The 16,827-nt window shown below is 39.8% G+C and overlaps 1 protein-coding gene across 1 annotated transcript in view; it reads right to left on the reverse strand.

Moving 5' to 3' along the window:
* Positions 1-16,827, reverse strand: part of LOC126469681 (tyrosine-protein phosphatase 69D) — a 400,445-nt gene that overhangs the window by 251,902 nt on the left and 131,716 nt on the right. The window contains exons 7-8 of the mRNA XM_050096833.1: positions 14,019-14,202; positions 5,882-6,108 (exon numbers count right to left, since the gene is read on the reverse strand). Coding sequence (XP_049952790.1) covers positions 5,882-6,108; positions 14,019-14,202 — 411 coding nt within the window. The remainder of the gene's footprint in view (positions 1-5,881; positions 6,109-14,018; positions 14,203-16,827) is intronic.

Raw genomic sequence — 16,827 nt, forward strand, 5'->3', positions numbered from 1 at the left:
ACTCTATGTCATTCAGCCTATTTCTTCCAGTGAATGGGCTACACCACTGGTCGTCGTTAAGAAGTCGGTGGGTAAGCTTCGCCTCTGTGGCGACTTCAGTGTCATGATTAATGCATAATCAATGATAGATACATCCCCTTTGCCCCACCCTGACGAGTTGCTTGCAAAATTATAAGGTAGCCATTGCTTTGTCAGAAGTGTACCTTCAGCTCCCATTGGATGAGGCCATTAGGCATCTTCTCATTGCCAATATACCTTTCGGCCTGTACCAATATTGCTTGCCTTTTGGCATTGCTAGCGCACCCAAAAATTTTCAGCATTTTTTAGAACAGCTGACAGACTCTGTACTGGGCTGTATCAATTACCTCGACGATATCATTGTTTCCGGTTCTTCCACTGAAGACCAACAACCCTTGTTTTCTGTTTTGCATTCTGCAAGTCTAAAGTGCAATCCTATCAAATCTCAATTTTTTTCAGCCGTCAATTAAGTACCTAGGTTTTGAGGTTTCTTGCACAGGGGTCATGCTGTTGCATCACCATGCTGATGCAATTACGGCTTTCCCATGGTCGGTCTCTGTTAAGGAACTGCAAGCATTTCTATGTAAAGTTGCATTCTATCTTAAGTTTTTATCAGACGCATCCACTATTGCTCAGCCCCTGCGTGCACTTTTGTGTGAAACTGTGCCTTTTTTCTGGTCCCCAGTTCATGATAGAGCATTCGCTTTGCTTAAATCTGAACTTAAATCTGCCCCACATCTGGCCACTTTTCAGCCAAGTCAGTATCTAGTGTTGACTACAGATGCCTCTAAGCATGGTGTTGGTGCACAAATATGCCAACAGGTCTGAATGACCTGCTGCTTACGCTTCTAAGAGTAACTTCCACCCAGCAGCGGTATTCTCAGGCTGAAAAGGAGGCTTCAGCGACTGTGTTCATCCTCAAGAAATCTCATCTTCTTGTATGGCTCTAAGTTCCATTTAATCACAGATCACAAGCCATTGGTTGCTCTTTTTAGCCCTTCAGCTTCCATGCTGGACAAGGCAGCGCATCATTTGCAGCAGGGGGCTCTCTTGGTCTCCCATTATCATTATTAGATCCATTACCGGCCGACAGCATAACACGTCAAAGCCTAATTTCCCCTTCCAATCACACCGGACTCTGCATTAGATCGGGATGAATTGTTTTGTTTCTATTTTGATATTCAGAACCAGAATGCGATCGATGGTTGTCCCTTCACTAGTGCCACGATAGCATCAGCTGTCATCACGGACCATGTACTTAGTTGGGTTCTCTCTCTTGTGCTGCACGGTTGGCTGGAAAAACCTGCCGGGCTGTGCTTTGGCTCTCTCACGTAATTATTTTTCCCTCCAGCACTATCTTTCTGTGATTCATGGGGTTCTTTTGCTAGCTACAGAGGACGCTGCTCCCAGAGTTTGTGATTCTTGCTTCCTTACACCATAATGTACTACGGCTTACGCATGTCGGTCATTGGGGAACCTCTTGGACCAAAGCTTTGGCCCGCCAGTATCTGTATTGGCTGGGTACTACGTTCAGCAAAGGTGGGCCCTCAGGTGTCTTTTTTCCCCCTGGTCAATGCCAGGCACCCACGGGAGGATCTGCATGTTGATTTTGCTGGGTCCTTCAATCAATCAGTACTGATTCATTGTAGTGGACGACTCTTCCAAGTTTCCCTACACGGCGCATTATCCGTCGAAGTCCCGGCAGCTACTATCTCCGCATGTCTAAGATTTTTGCAATTGAGGGACTTCCGTATACTGTGGTTACTGGTAATGGTCCCCAATTTGTTCCTTGAAAATTTGCATCTTTTTGTCAGGGTAGTGGTGTTAGTCATCTCACAGCTCCCCCATTTCATCCTGTCTAATGTCGAGGCTGAAAACACGGTTCAGATGTTTAAAACTCAGACACAGAAGTATGTATCTGGCAGGTCCCCTGAAGCTGCTTTAGACTGTTTTTTGAGTTTGTACAGTTTCACTCCGGTGGGAGACAAGAGCCTGGTAGAGCTGCAACATGTACACCAACCACAGACCCTCCTCCACCTGCTGCATCCGACCCCATGTCCACTGGCATCACTGACTCCACGATGTTTCCAGCTGGGTGCACCTGTTTGGGCTCGTGGTTTCGGCTCCTGGCCAGACGGGATTCCTGCCATCATCAAGCGTCATCGGGCTCTGGTGAACCGTCGAAGAAACAGTATTATTTAAGTGATTGGAAATGTGTGCTCAGCATATTATGTTACATGTATTACTGTTGTCCAGTCAGTGTGTTTAATGTTACCCACAACCTGTTCTTTTTGTATTTTACATACTGCTCTATAAAGTACTATGATCCATAAATTGTATTTGTTCTTGCTATAGCAAACACTGTTTCTGTCCTCTTGCGCACCAGCATGTGGGGCTGTTCAGATTCTGTACGGCATTGAGTATAGCCCTCATAAACCCAAAGATACCGTACTTTGAAGAAGATCACGGAATTGTTGTTGCAAAATCATTGATTGATAAACAGCACTCACAATATACTGCAATCTTGCTGCTGTCAAAATCTGACATGCTGTTTTACACTTCCTTTCTTATACAGGGCACTCTATTGTCTTCTCATGAACCAACATTCAAATGTGATTTATAAATGAGAAAACCACTGTGTAATGTTACACGTAACTACTTTTGTTATTGTGCTGAAATGATAATCACTTGCATAGCCAAGAATTAATTTCAAATTATTGTTTGTTTCGTGCCACCTTCATGGCATCGTAATTTTGATGGCCAGCTGTGCATTTAATGATCATTTCCTTGAGGCAGCTCAGGAAACCCTTGAAGCAGCTCAGGACACTTGCATGAAAAGTTCACGGGATAAAGCAATAAAATACTTGCAAGAAGCAATCTCGCTTAAAGAAAGGCAAAATCACAATTACTCCCTGTTCTGTCAAATATTTTAAGAATGTAATTACCTCCCTCAAAGCAAAAACTCTTGTGTACTTGATAACATCTCAAGTAAGGCACTAAAATCCTGTACTTCATACGCATGCCGTGTGTTCAGTCACATATGCAATACATCACTATCACATGAGATATTTTCAGATAGACTGAAATATGCTATGGGCAGACCTCCTTACATAAAAGCAGTAAGGCAGTTATTAATAATTACTGACTAGTCTTATTACTTACCTGCTTCTTGAAGGTACTGGAAAAGATCGTGTATGCACAAACCATAACACATCTTATTAAAAATATGATACTTAGTTTCAATCTGCATTACAAAGGCGTTTCACCACAGGTCATGTTATTTTATAATTCATTAATCAGCTCAAATGAAATTTAAAAGACAAAATTTTTCCAGCTGGTAGTTTCACTGACTTGTCAAAAGCATTTGATTGTGCAATTCACACTGTTACATAGAAACTCAAATATTATGGCATTTAACTAAGAAGATGCAGAACATAGCATTCAGAGGCACAGAGTGTGTACACAGCAAAACAGACTCTTCAGAATGGAGAATAATCACTACAGATATACTATAGGGATCAATGCTGAGGCCACTCTTGATCTCATTATACCGGGTGGTTATAATTAAACTTTCCCTGCTTAACACATTATAACACGGAAACTAATTACCGTACATGTACCACACTTTGCAGCATTAATGTCACGAACATGGGGGAAGAGAAATAATGCAGAATCAATTCAACTGAAACATTTTTAATGTGCTGCTATGGTACATCATACCATTAAATACCAGTACCGTTACTGCTACAAAAGGCGCTCAATATGGTGCCCATCAGTGTCCAGGAGAGTCTGAAAGTGCTGGATTGCATTCTGCACAGCAGAACAAAGCATGTCCTTGGGTATGCTGGCTACCTCTCTTGATATGCTGTGCTTCAGATCACTACATGTGTGAATGTTTCCCCTGATAAAACCTGCCATTCAGGTAGCCCTAAAACCAGAAATCACAAGGAGTGAGATCAAGTGATCACGTTGGCCAAGCATTTGGAAATGATTGGCTGATAATTCAATCATTTCCAAATGTGTTTCAGAGGAGCTGGCGAACTTTACGAGTGATGTGCAGTGTGGCCCCACCATCTTGCTTGAAAACGGCTGACTTCAAAGTGTCTCTCACCCGTAGGGCGGGTATGCAGCCACGAAGCCAACCCATACGGTGACACATTCACCATACAGAGGACCTTCATGCACAGTAAATTAAGATCCGCACACTCAGCAATTCTGTGTGTTCACTTCACCCATCGGAGAAAAATGAGCTTTGACTGTCCATAGGATGGTCCAGAGCCAGCCCTCGTCAAATTTAATCCTTGCGAGAAAGTGGAAAGTGAAGCCATCACACCCGTTGTGCATTATGAAGTGCAAGCTGCTGCACGATATGGATCTTGTACGGATACCATTTGAGAATGGTACGAAGCACCTTCCATACAGTGGACCACGGGATGTTTAACTGTCATGACAAAGCAGGCGCACTGCCTAACGATCAGGAATTGTGCAGCATTGTCTGTCATAACAACAGCGATTTCATCAACCACCTGTGGTGCAACTGATCGTCAGCCTCTTCCCCAAGCAACATCCAGTTCTCCCGTCAATTTGAACTACTACATCGTGCTCAGCACAGCAGGTAGAGAAAGAGTACCCTTCCATAATCCTTTCAGCTGGTGATATTCTCGAAGTGCAGCTGCAGCATTACTGTTGGTTTGATAATAGAGCTTCACCAATAACACCGAGCTCGTTTTGTCCAAGCTCACGTTGACACATCCAGAAGTGCACTGTGACTGGTCAGGTGTTTGAGACTATGTACCACGACAACTGATCGCGGCACATGGTGATCATAGATGGAACTGGACGGTGGCATAGTGACCCAATGAAATCTTGCACTCCATACTCTGTAAATTAATGCTACCAAGTTTTGAACTCATACGGTAACTAGTTTCCATGTTTAACATGTTAAATAGGGAAAGTTTAATTATAACCACCTGGTATATAAATGACCTGTGATTGCAGATTTGGTTCTATCATTGACTTGGGAGATGAACAGCAGGTAAACTGTGACTATCTTTTGATTTTGATTTTCTAGTGGCTTCTCTAATATGAACTTTTTTGTCTTTCAGATTTCAGATGCTGTTTAGCCATTAGCAATGAGAGTGACTTTCCTGGAACAAGTCTACAATGAAATTACTGAAAGACTGGTTAATATAAATAACACAAAAGAAATTGTGGACAAGGACAAATTAATGATATATGGATTCCACCAATGGCAAAAACAATGGTGATGAAACTTAAATACGGGATGGCAATGGACAGTTCTTACACCAACCAATCAAACTGGGTAAAATCCAACCACTTTGGAAATGACCAATGAGGGAAATGCACTGTGATGCAAAAATATACCTACAGATTGAGGGGTGGACCAGTAGAACAATTAGTACAAGGAGATCCTCAAAAAATGCAAGGAAAACACATTAGTGAAACACCAAAAGGAAGAAATGTTAGTGGATGACAACCAATACGTCCAAGAATCACCCATCAGGTGAATTCTAAAAAATGACAGACGGAAATCCTGAATAATTTTATTGCTGTTAAGAATAGCAGCAATACATTAGCATAGGTAACAACAGCATGCCAATGTAAGAGGCTAAAGGGGTTAGAAATAGTGAAAAAATGTTGACCTAATACATCACTCGAGATCTAAAAAGGTTTACAGATTACTAAACCTAATACCGCTGTATACACACACACACACACACACACACACACACACACACACACTTGAATCAGCAATTTAAATGTCGTATTAGAAAGCAGTTGTGCTATTATTTGTACAAATACACTTTCAAGCCACTCACTACACATCAATAATATCACATACCTTGAAGTGATACGTTGTATCTGAAAGAAGATCTACAAACAGATAAACATTCATTTGGTCAGCTGAGCTTATTGACTCTTGCCTGTAGGTTGTTGTTCCATTATTTTGTAGAACAAGATGATAGTAATGGATGTGATCTCTTAATTCAGCTGGAGGTAAAGACCACCCAATTGTAATTGAATTTATTGTGACACCTTTAACAGATACTTCAGGCACAAAGTCTGGATCTGAAATAATACAAAGATTATACAGTGACAATCAACTAAGCAGCTCATGGCATGGAATTCCTCTCCCTTTATATGTAATTAACCCATATGACTAAAAATGCTTGCCACGGACTGACATTACATCATAAAACTTATTTTTATTAGATGTCCCACAAATGAAACCTTTACATGTACACGAGAAATTTTAATACTGATATTTTCTTTCGAGACAATTTTCCTGTACAAGTGTTAGTAGTTTTCTTCACCTTGTAAAAACAACTCCCTCATTCGCATTTCATGTGATGGACGATTATCACAATATCAGCTATCAAGAGTTAAATGTAAATGTTTAGTCACCCTAACAGACACCTACATTAACGTAGCAGGAAAATTGTAACAACGAGAAGGATATGCAAGGCTAGACTAAAGCAATACCACAGGTTACGTGTGCAGCAATATAGGAATCATTAGAATTGAAGAACTATAATTAACTCTCACTTCGGAATTCAGTGTGCTGTGAATCCCCACATCCTGCAATCAGGGCCTGTGAACATCGTAAAATAGAATCCAAGAGGCCATAGATATGTAGAAATGCATAACCGTGTGATGAAATCCATTAACAAACTTTTCTGAAGCTTCCAACTGTGTCAACTGATTAAATTTCCAAAGGCTTTTGGCCAAATTCTCTTAGGCCATTGTTTAACAATTGATAAGACAATACATTTATGAAAAATTATAAAATCACAGATGCACATCAAACAGTATTTTTTGACATAGTCATCTTGATTCTCAGTGCACTCTGTGAGCCGAGGGATGTGCCTTCTGATACCTTCATCAAAAATGTCTCCTGTACCTCTTTGCCCCCTTGTTTGACAGCACTCTGGCTCTCATTGTCCATGGAAAACCTCTTACCACTCGCAAACAACTTTAGAGAGAGAAAAAAACGAAAATTTAAAAGTTCCAGATCAAGGCTGTGAGTGGTGTGGGTGATGTCCCACGATTGAATTAATCCAAGAGTTGGTATCACTGGCTCTGTGGGGACGCGCACTATCATGCAACAAGCACATGCCCTTCATTAATGTCTCCCTCCTTTGTCCTGCATTGTCCTCCATAGATTTTCTAGGATTTCATACCACTGTCCATCATTAATTGTTTCCTATGGGGCAAAAATCCAACGAGAAGACTTCCCGTATGCTCACAAAAGACAGGAGCAATGATTTTTCTAAAGGAAACAACGGTTTTGAATTTTTTATCCAGTGGTGGGGGGTATGTCGCCACTGCATCGATTATATTTTTGCCTCAGGGATGTAATGGGTCACTCATGTTACGTTGCCAGTCACAACAGGGTCGAGGATCCGTTCATCTTTCACTTCAAAGAGCTTGAGAAATTTCCAGGAAGATGCAATTCTGTTAACTTTGTATTTATCTTTGAATTGTTTTGGTGCCCACCTGGGAAACAGTTTTCAAAAACCAAATGGTCCTGTAATGATTTCATGCAGAAGCAATCTGGAGACTTCAGGAAACATTGTTTTCACTTTTGTCAAGTCAACTGACAGTCACCATGAATAATTTTTTGATCTTGTTCTGCACCTCATCAGCCATGATTGAAGCATGTCCACTCCTTTGTTCTGCCAGCTTTAAACTTACGTCACTTGTACGCATTAGCAGAATTCTTGAAATTACCCTCATAAACAGATTTGATTTTGTTAAAAATCTGGAACATTACATTTCCATCCGCAAGACAAAACTGGATAATGCTCCTCATCTTAAAGTTTGTGGAATTTGGAACAGAGACACTCATTTCATCATGACACTAGAACAAGAGTTTTCAGTCGACAAATGAGTGTGCATTCTACTACCAACATCTTGCCCTTGAATGCAGTGCTGCCAGCTTTGGGAAAAAAATACCCTTCAATCATCAGAGACTCAGAAGTATTCTTACCTTCTGGACATGCCGTGATTAACCATGGACTGTGATGAAGAAGTTTCCAGGCAATCTCATTCCAGATTATTTTATGAGTAATGTATCAAGCTGGACCACACAGATGAGGAAAGCAATGGTACCTGTCAGTCATCAAAGAAGGTTTATGCGATCCTCATCATATGTTAGGCCATTGTCCTGTTGAGTTATCTTTACATGAGCAGTCTCTTGGGCACTAAATCCTTCCTGATGCAGTGATTCACATTCCGACTACACTCAATATATAGGAGTCAAGACCACACTGTATCCAATAATGTTCCAAACTATCACACTTTGTGTGGATATCATTCACTTCTCAACAACACTTGCTGCCACTTTCAGTCCCACAGTAGCATTAATGCTTATGAAGCCACCACTGCAGTACAAGTTGATGCAAGAATTGTTTCAAAACATTATACTTTGCTACTCAGCATGCCAAACACTGCATTCATGTGCACATTGCAGTCATGGGCATATGTAGTTTATAGATAATCAAAGTTGCAATGGCACAGGTCTTCTATCCAGCTCACAGTAAGTAACATTAGACCACTGATGGAGAGAAGCCCATGAGCGATACACTGTTCGCAGTGAATCAACAACTGTGGACAAAGCTCTACAGTCAATTGTTGCCATATGGACAAGATGGCAAACATCCCATGCTGTGGTCACACTGCATAGACATCTATCATAATAGTATGATGTGTACAAGCTGAAAAATGATAATATGGGGTTGGGTTGGGTTGTTTAGGGAGGAGACCAGACAGCGAGGTCATCGGTCTCATCGGACCAGGGAAGGACGGGGATGGAAGTCGGCCGTGCCCTTTCAAAGGAACCATCCCGGCATTTGCCTGGAGTGATTTAGGGAAATCATGGAAAACCTAAATCAGGATGGCCAGACGCGGGATTGAACAGTCGTCCTCCTGAATGCGAGTCCAGTGTGCTAGCCACTGTGCCACCTCGCTCGGTATCATAATATGCCAGACCCATCTACAAATAGATTTGATCTCAGAGATCGTAATAATAAACAGAGCTCTGTCACCAGTAGATGCTGAAGGATACTGGTGCTCCATCTGGGTGTGGAGAGTCAAGGAGCCCAAATATGATGCTGCAGGAAACACAAGAGGAGGGGGGGGGGGGTTGCTATCTCCCCCATAGGCTGATTTATTTGCACAACTACCAGAAGTTGATATCAATGGAATGGAGGGAGTAAGTACTCGAGGTACTGCCTATGACATGGCCACAGTTGAGGCAAGATTCAATACCACTGTGCCATGATTAATCAGAGATCTTAAGTTGCTCACTTTGGCGCTCAAAGGGGGAGGCGGGTGCGGTGGGAGGCAGGTCATCTCCAAAACTGACACAGAATGGTGGCTGCTCACATGGGGTGTTCCCATGAAGTGGCCAATCACACCAGTCTAAATTAAGTTGTTCGTACAACTGAAAGACACATGCCCAAGTCATCAGCATCTAGAGCTCCGTATTGAGGGTGGGAAATATAGCTTCATATCACAACAGCAGACCACAATTTTTAACTTCCTCAGGCATTAAATCCCCCTCACAAGTAAGGATGAATACCCAACTGTCGACCTTGTGGTCTGGTAGGCCTTGGCATACATGACAATGGAGTGGACCCTCCTCTTCTCCAGATTTGTGTGTGTGTGTGTGTGTGTGTGTGTGTGTGTGTGTGTGTGTGTGGGGGGGGGGGGGGGGGGGGTGCTCCTCTGCCTGCAGTAGTAAGTCCCAATTAAAAATTAAATCTCATACAATGTTCCAACTCTTATAGGGTGTTACAATGACAAGTATGTCAACAACTTTCTTCTAAGAGAGTAATGCTCAGGACTGGATAGGAGTTGGTGTGGGTAGGAGTTGGTGTTCCAATTAAGAGGGAGGTGGTTTCTCCAAATACATTTTTGATATTATAGACAAATAATATTGGATTAGTTGTTAGAAAGGACCCTCCATCAGTTCAATTCCAAACCAGGGATTGGGGGGGAGTAAGTGTCTATAAGTTGTTTGGTTTTCTTTTCCTCCTATGGTGTGGCCAAGGAGGAAAGTTCTTGAGGTCATAATGATCTGCACTGAAACATTCAGATCTGTCCAGAGAGACTTTCAGGGCGTCACAACCAATGACTGATAACTCTTTTAGATAATCAAAGGACAATGGCTTAAAAAGACAAAACTGGTTGTGAAACAACTGAAAGATTAATTAACAATAGCTTCAGTGAGAAAAAATACCTCATTCAATCCAGGTGCTACCACCACATGAACTGACTACTATGCTGGGTATTGGGCAACTTTATGGCCTATACTTCTGTAAAAAGCTTGCAAAAGTAAAGGTCAGACCCAGATGAAGGTATCACACACGAGTTAACCAAGATGAGTGTAGTAACAATACACAAACAAATGAAGTGGAACAACCATAATCGATATCCTATAAACAACCCAGCTTGTGATAAGGAGTGTACATGGACTGCAAACAACAGTGCAACTTGGTATTTTTCACATCAGCAAATCATTGCAAAAGATGAAAGAAGCAATAAATGACAGATAGAGCCCTAACACTTTGGATACGTAATCTGGCACTGAGCCAACAAGCAACATTAAACTAAGACTGGAATACAACACAAGTTTCCATATCAGGTTAGACTCCCTGGGGACGTTTGAGTGTTCACAAAGGATGGCAATATAAACAGTTACATGCGTCTTTGATTTCATGGAGATTGTCACAGTAGTCAGCTGGTTAGGTGTGCACATTAAAAGTACAATTATATGCTTATGATGAGATGTGTCATGATTTATCTCAACACCTTAGCAAAGGCTGGAGGAATGTAATTTAACTAGTAATCTCATACTGGCCAATGTTATAACATGCCATACTGTTTCGTACCTATTCTTACTCATACATTTTAAATATGCAAAATGAATTCAAGTTAAATTTAACTAGTACCTGAAAACATTATAGTTGTCCACCATGAATTAGCTGTTGAGGGTGTCAGATTGATGGAAAACTCACTCTTGTGAAGCTGTTACTATATGGTTGCTGTAAATGGTGAGTGTGAGATCCTACACCATCAATCCCTGCACCAGCTAATTACCTTGTCAACCAAATGTTAAATCTTATCTTTGTATAAAAGCCATTTTCTTGTGTTGTCTGGCACTGTCATTCTCAAGGAGAGGATGATCCACATGTGCATGAACTCTTTGCATTCGAAACTCAATTACAGTACATTGCTTCCACACACCTTCACAGTTACACTACACACCGTCACATTACACGCTACAATTCAGAGCCCTCTAGCAGAAGAGGGCTGCAAATATGTACACAAGAAGAATAAAGATATAGAATATCAACAACGCCTGTTTTATCTAAAAAGCTTTAAGAGTTTTCACATAAAAAATTCAGAAGCGTTATTTCAGCAGGCCCTCATACAGTAGTATAAAGGTATGGAAATCTGTAGGAAAATTAACATTGTTGGTTGGAATAGATGCACACAGTGTATATGCAATATGAGATCCAGGATAATGACAAATGTGGTCAAATGGTGTCGCATATAATGTCAATAAACATCAATGATTCAGGTGGTAGAAGGTGGAACTCAGTATAAAGGCAGTCAGCTCTATGCACTGTTAGTGTATGTGTATATGACTTCCCTACAGATAGGAAACAGGCACCATTAGTGACAGTGCATATTGTGTACATAAACCATGACTGCAACATAGCCACACTGAAAACAGTTGTTGCACAACGAAAAAGCAAAAATTGGTGCGTAGAAGGAAATAGGACTCTCTAATTGTCAAATCGCCAAGAAGCTAAACTGTTCAAGTACAGTGAATTATAATTTTGTTAGATTCAGTGCACGATATGGACAGGACGGAAAATATGAACAAAGTAGAAAATTATTTAAGGCATCAAAATGGTTACTTTTGCACAGAGCAAGGGCCACAGACTGTTATTCTTCTCAACTTGTTGCTGATTTGCACGTGTGGCAAATTTTGTCAAATGAAAACAACTTGCATTCAAGAAACAACTGTAGAAACCTGCTCTAACACTCGAACACAGACAGACTTGACTGGAGTTTGTTGAAAAACTTATGTCATGGAATTGAGAATGGGATAAAGTGATCTTCAGTGATGACACGTAGTTTAATTTAGATGGTCCAGATGGATTTCAGTAAGACTGGAATGAGCAGAGAATAGAGCGAAAGGTAAGAATGATCAGAAATTTTGGTGATGAAAGTGTTATGATTTGCCAGCATTTTGCACTAGCGATAAAACATGCACTGCTTTGGTGAACACTAAAACAAACTCTAATACTGTATGTACACCTGAGATGCTACAGACAGACTGGATCAAAATGTATGAGGACCTAGGGAATGAAAGTCTAATGTTTCATCAAGATAATGCATTTGTGCAGGTTTCTGCACAAAGAAAAATGGTTTGACGATAAAGATATTGATATCTTGCCCTGGCCTCCAGGTAGCCTGGATATTAATCCCATGGATAACCCTTGGGGAATACTTGCAAAGCATGTTATCACAATGAAGGCAATTTGAGGTCTTATGCGAGCTGAAAAGAGTGAAACTAGAAGAGTACATGATAATTTCATTGCAAAAACTACAAACACTAAAAAAATCAATGCTGAGAATTTTTGATGTAATTAGGAAGAATGGAGTTGGACAAAGCACTAACAATGCAATAACACAGCAGGACATGAGTACCTTTATACCCTTTTCCATCCAGGAAATGCAAATGCCGTATTTTGTTACTCATGTTATGAAAGAAACTATGCAATTCCATCATGACTGTTTATGTCTTATATGTATCTACTACTTCCACCTTCCATAATAAATTCAATACAGGTATGCTTCAGACACTACTTTCCTAGGAATCCTGCCTTCATACTGATTCCACTACTGTACGTGATGAACCAATACTTTTTTCCTTTCCTTAAAAAACTATGCAGTCTTACACTCTCTTATATCACACTAACATCTGCATTAAACATTATAATCAGAGTCATGCAGCTAGAGTAACAAATTTCATTTCTCCTCATTCCCTGTCTTTGCAGACTGTCAGTAAACCAATCACAAAATAGATATTTAAAATTTAAACAGGAAACAAACAGTATTTACTTATATTTAAGCATGAAGTTGACAAAAACTTTTTTATACTGCCAGGTATGTTGAGGCACAGACTGTTCAATGACTCTTGTTTACTTACTATTATGTCATGCCCTTAACTTTAAAAGTCAGCGATGAAAAAAATCAGATAATTCTGACACATTTGATCCTGCAAGAGTTCTGTTCAGATGCTGGCTCCCCAACAGATTAAACAGGTATGTTGTATTAATGGAATTTTTTCATTTAACCCTTCACTACCAATTTTTTTCAGAGTGAAAGGTGTTAATGTATGATTATTTTGATGTCATCATCAAAAGTTACAGTCTGAAAAAACTATTTCCTGCCATTTCATTTTCCAGTGTGGTGAGGGATAGGAAATGTGTGTCCCACTGTTGTTTTGTCATGGATCCTATATGTCCCTGTGGTTGTGAAATCCTGTACTTTCATTTACGATATATATTTTCAGAAAGGCTCTTGGATCATATTTTTGATTACAAATATTTGTTATTTCAGTCGATTATTCCCAATGACAAGCTCATTATAATTACATGCAAATTCGGTCTTTCAAGTGACAGTCACAAGGATTCTCTTATGTGTGATACAATGTGAAACAGTTTTTGCACAAAGAAATTTGACACATGGTGCAAAGCAATACTGTGCACCAAATTCCCACTGGTTCTCTGATAACCTATTGTTGGACACATGTCACAATGGTGGTGAAAAGTGTTAAGCTTGCTTATAACCATGGGAAAGGACTAGGTCTGTGCAATGGAGACAACAATTTCGACACACAGGACACACAAATCCTCATGATGAAATTTTAGAACTAATTTCCAGAAGATAAAACTTACCTTTTTCTAATGTACTGACTGGTGTTGGATAAGTGTAAAAATTACTTGTTCCAATGGAGTTTTTTGCATAAAGGCGTAGAAAATATGCTGTATTGGGTTCAAGATCTTTTATCACATAGCTTGTGTTACCGCCTCCAATTTTCTCCTGATTGAACATCCACTGGACAGTTCCATTCTTCATGTGCTATACCACAAGAAATAAGTAATGAGTGTTTTTTTTCCTACCAGCAACAACACCACCCAAAAAGGAAGGCATTTGTTTTTTTCTTATAATACAAAAATACTTCATATCTTCTACTACCAAACAACAAACTACAACTGACAATAAAACAAGCAATATGTATTCATCAGATAATATAATACCTCAAGGTCTCTTTCAGTCAGCTGCCTCTGAAAAACAACAAAAGAAGTGTAGAAAGAGGGGGGGGGGGGGGGGGAATCACTCACAGAAATGGCAACAAAATGAATTAACAGATGTACAACAACAGCTCCATGTCCATGTGTAGGACAGCCAGTAATGAACATCAATGAACTGTCTATGATTAATACAATATTTATAGAAAGAGCAACCATATCATGTGAAGCATTTTGGTAACAGCTGGATGTTGCAACTTTTTCCTGGAGACTGAACAGTCGGTCTTTTCATATAATTCATAGGAACAATTTGTTTATTTTAATACTGGCTGCATAGTATCATTTGCCCAGGCTGTAAACAATAGCTCAATGTTACTGAAATATGCCGATCACAAGATGTTAGTTGTGTTCCGATACTGGCAGCAAAAATAATTTCTACCTGAAAAATATACAGCCTAATCTCTCTGTACGCAAACTTTAGTTTAGGTTATCCAGGAAACACTATTCACTGAAAACTGGCATGTCACTGTCAACAGATCTGTTGTTGTGGTCCTCAATCCAAAGACTTGTTTGATGCAGCTCTTCATGCTAGTATATCCTGTGCAAGTCTCTGCATCCCTATGTAACTACTGCAACATACCTTCTTGCTGTGCTCATCCCTTTGTTTACTACTAAAATTTTTACACCCTTACTTCCTTCCATTATTAAAATGACAACTCATTGATGCCTCAGGATGTGTCCTACAAACCAATCCTTTTGTTTTAGTCAAGTTGTGCAATAAATTGTCATCCCCCCACCCCCTCCCTCAAAAATTTAGATTCAGTACCACTTCATTTACTATTTGTGCTACCTGTCTACTGTTAATTATTCAAAAGGTTTTATTTTCTTGTCTGCACTGCTTGTCATCCACAACGCACCTCCAGACAAATGCCTTTAGAAAACACACTTAAATTGATATTAGATGTTAACAAATACCTCTTTTTTTTTTACGAATATTTCTTATGAGGTTGCCACTCTGTGTCTTGAATCCTCTCTACTTGGGACATCTTCAGTTGTTTTTGTGGCCCAAATAGCAAAATTCATCTTCTACTTTTAGTTCCTCATTTCCTAATCTAATTCTCTCAGAATCATCTGATTTAATGTGACTGCACTCCACTACCATTGTTTTCTTTTGTTCATATTCATCTTATAGTTTCTTTTCAGGACTATACATTCCATTCAAATGTTTTTCCAAATCCTTTGCAGACTCTGATTAAATTACAATGACATCAACAAATCTCAAAGTATTTATTTCCTTTCCATGAACTTTAATGCCCTTTCCAAATTTCTTCTTGGTTTGATTTACTGCTTGTTAATGCACAGATTGAGGAACATTGGGAATATGCAACAACTCTGTCTCACTCCTTTCTAACTCTGGCTTCCCTGTCATGCTTTTGATTCTTCTACCTGTAGTTTGCTTTTTGTGTAAGTTATAAATAACATTTCACTCTCTGTACTTCATCCCTACTATCTTTACAATTTCCAAGTTTGTAGTCCAGTCAATATTGTTAAAAGCTTTCTCTAATTCTCTAAACGCTATAAATAAAGATCTGTCTTTCTTCAACCTACCTTCTAAGATCAGCCACTGGGTCAGTACTGCTTTGAGTGTTCCTACATTTCTCCGGAACCCAAACTCATCTTCCCCAAAGTCAGCTTGTACCAATTTTTCCATTCCTCTGTAAATTATTCAAGTCAATAATTTGCAACCATGTCTTATTACACTGGTGGTTCAGTATCAGCACCTGTTATCAGATTCTTCCTCAGGTCTGAGGGTATCTCACCTGTCTCATATCTGGCACACCAGGTAGAATAATTATGTCATGGCTGGCTCTCCCAAGAATCTCAATGATTCTGAGGAAATGTTATCTATTCCAGAAGGCTTGTTTCAATTTAGATCCTTCCGTGTTCTGTAAACTCCACCCATCTCATATATATTGATTAACGAAAATCACCTCAGCTGTATTTTTTACACATTTACTGTATTACAACCAGTTTCATTTCTTTGAACATCTTCAGGTTGCCTTATATTAAATCCTCACCGAGTTCTGCTGGAGGAGGATTTAGTGTAAGGCAACATGAAGGTGCTCAAAGAAACAAAACCAATTGTAATACAATAAATGTGTAAAAATACAAAATGAGGTAGTTTTTATTCATCGTTACTATTAATTCAGCTGTGGGCTCAGCATGATCAAGATTATCTCCTACCATCTCATCTTAATCTACCTCCTCTTCTCTTTCCATTCCATTGTCATCAAGTTTGTCTTCCTTGTATAGACCCTCTTTACAATCCTCCCATCTTTCAACTTTCCATTCTTACCTTAGTACTGGCTTGCCATCTTAGCTCTTGATATGTATACCGTTGCTTCTCTTTTCTCCAAAGGTCTCTTTAAATTTTCCTATATCATTTGTTAAATAT

The sequence above is a fragment of the Schistocerca serialis genome, chromosome 3 (genome assembly GCF_023864345.2).
Source record: "Schistocerca serialis cubense isolate TAMUIC-IGC-003099 chromosome 3, iqSchSeri2.2, whole genome shotgun sequence".
Classification (NCBI taxonomy): domain Eukaryota; kingdom Metazoa; phylum Arthropoda; class Insecta; order Orthoptera; family Acrididae; genus Schistocerca; species Schistocerca serialis.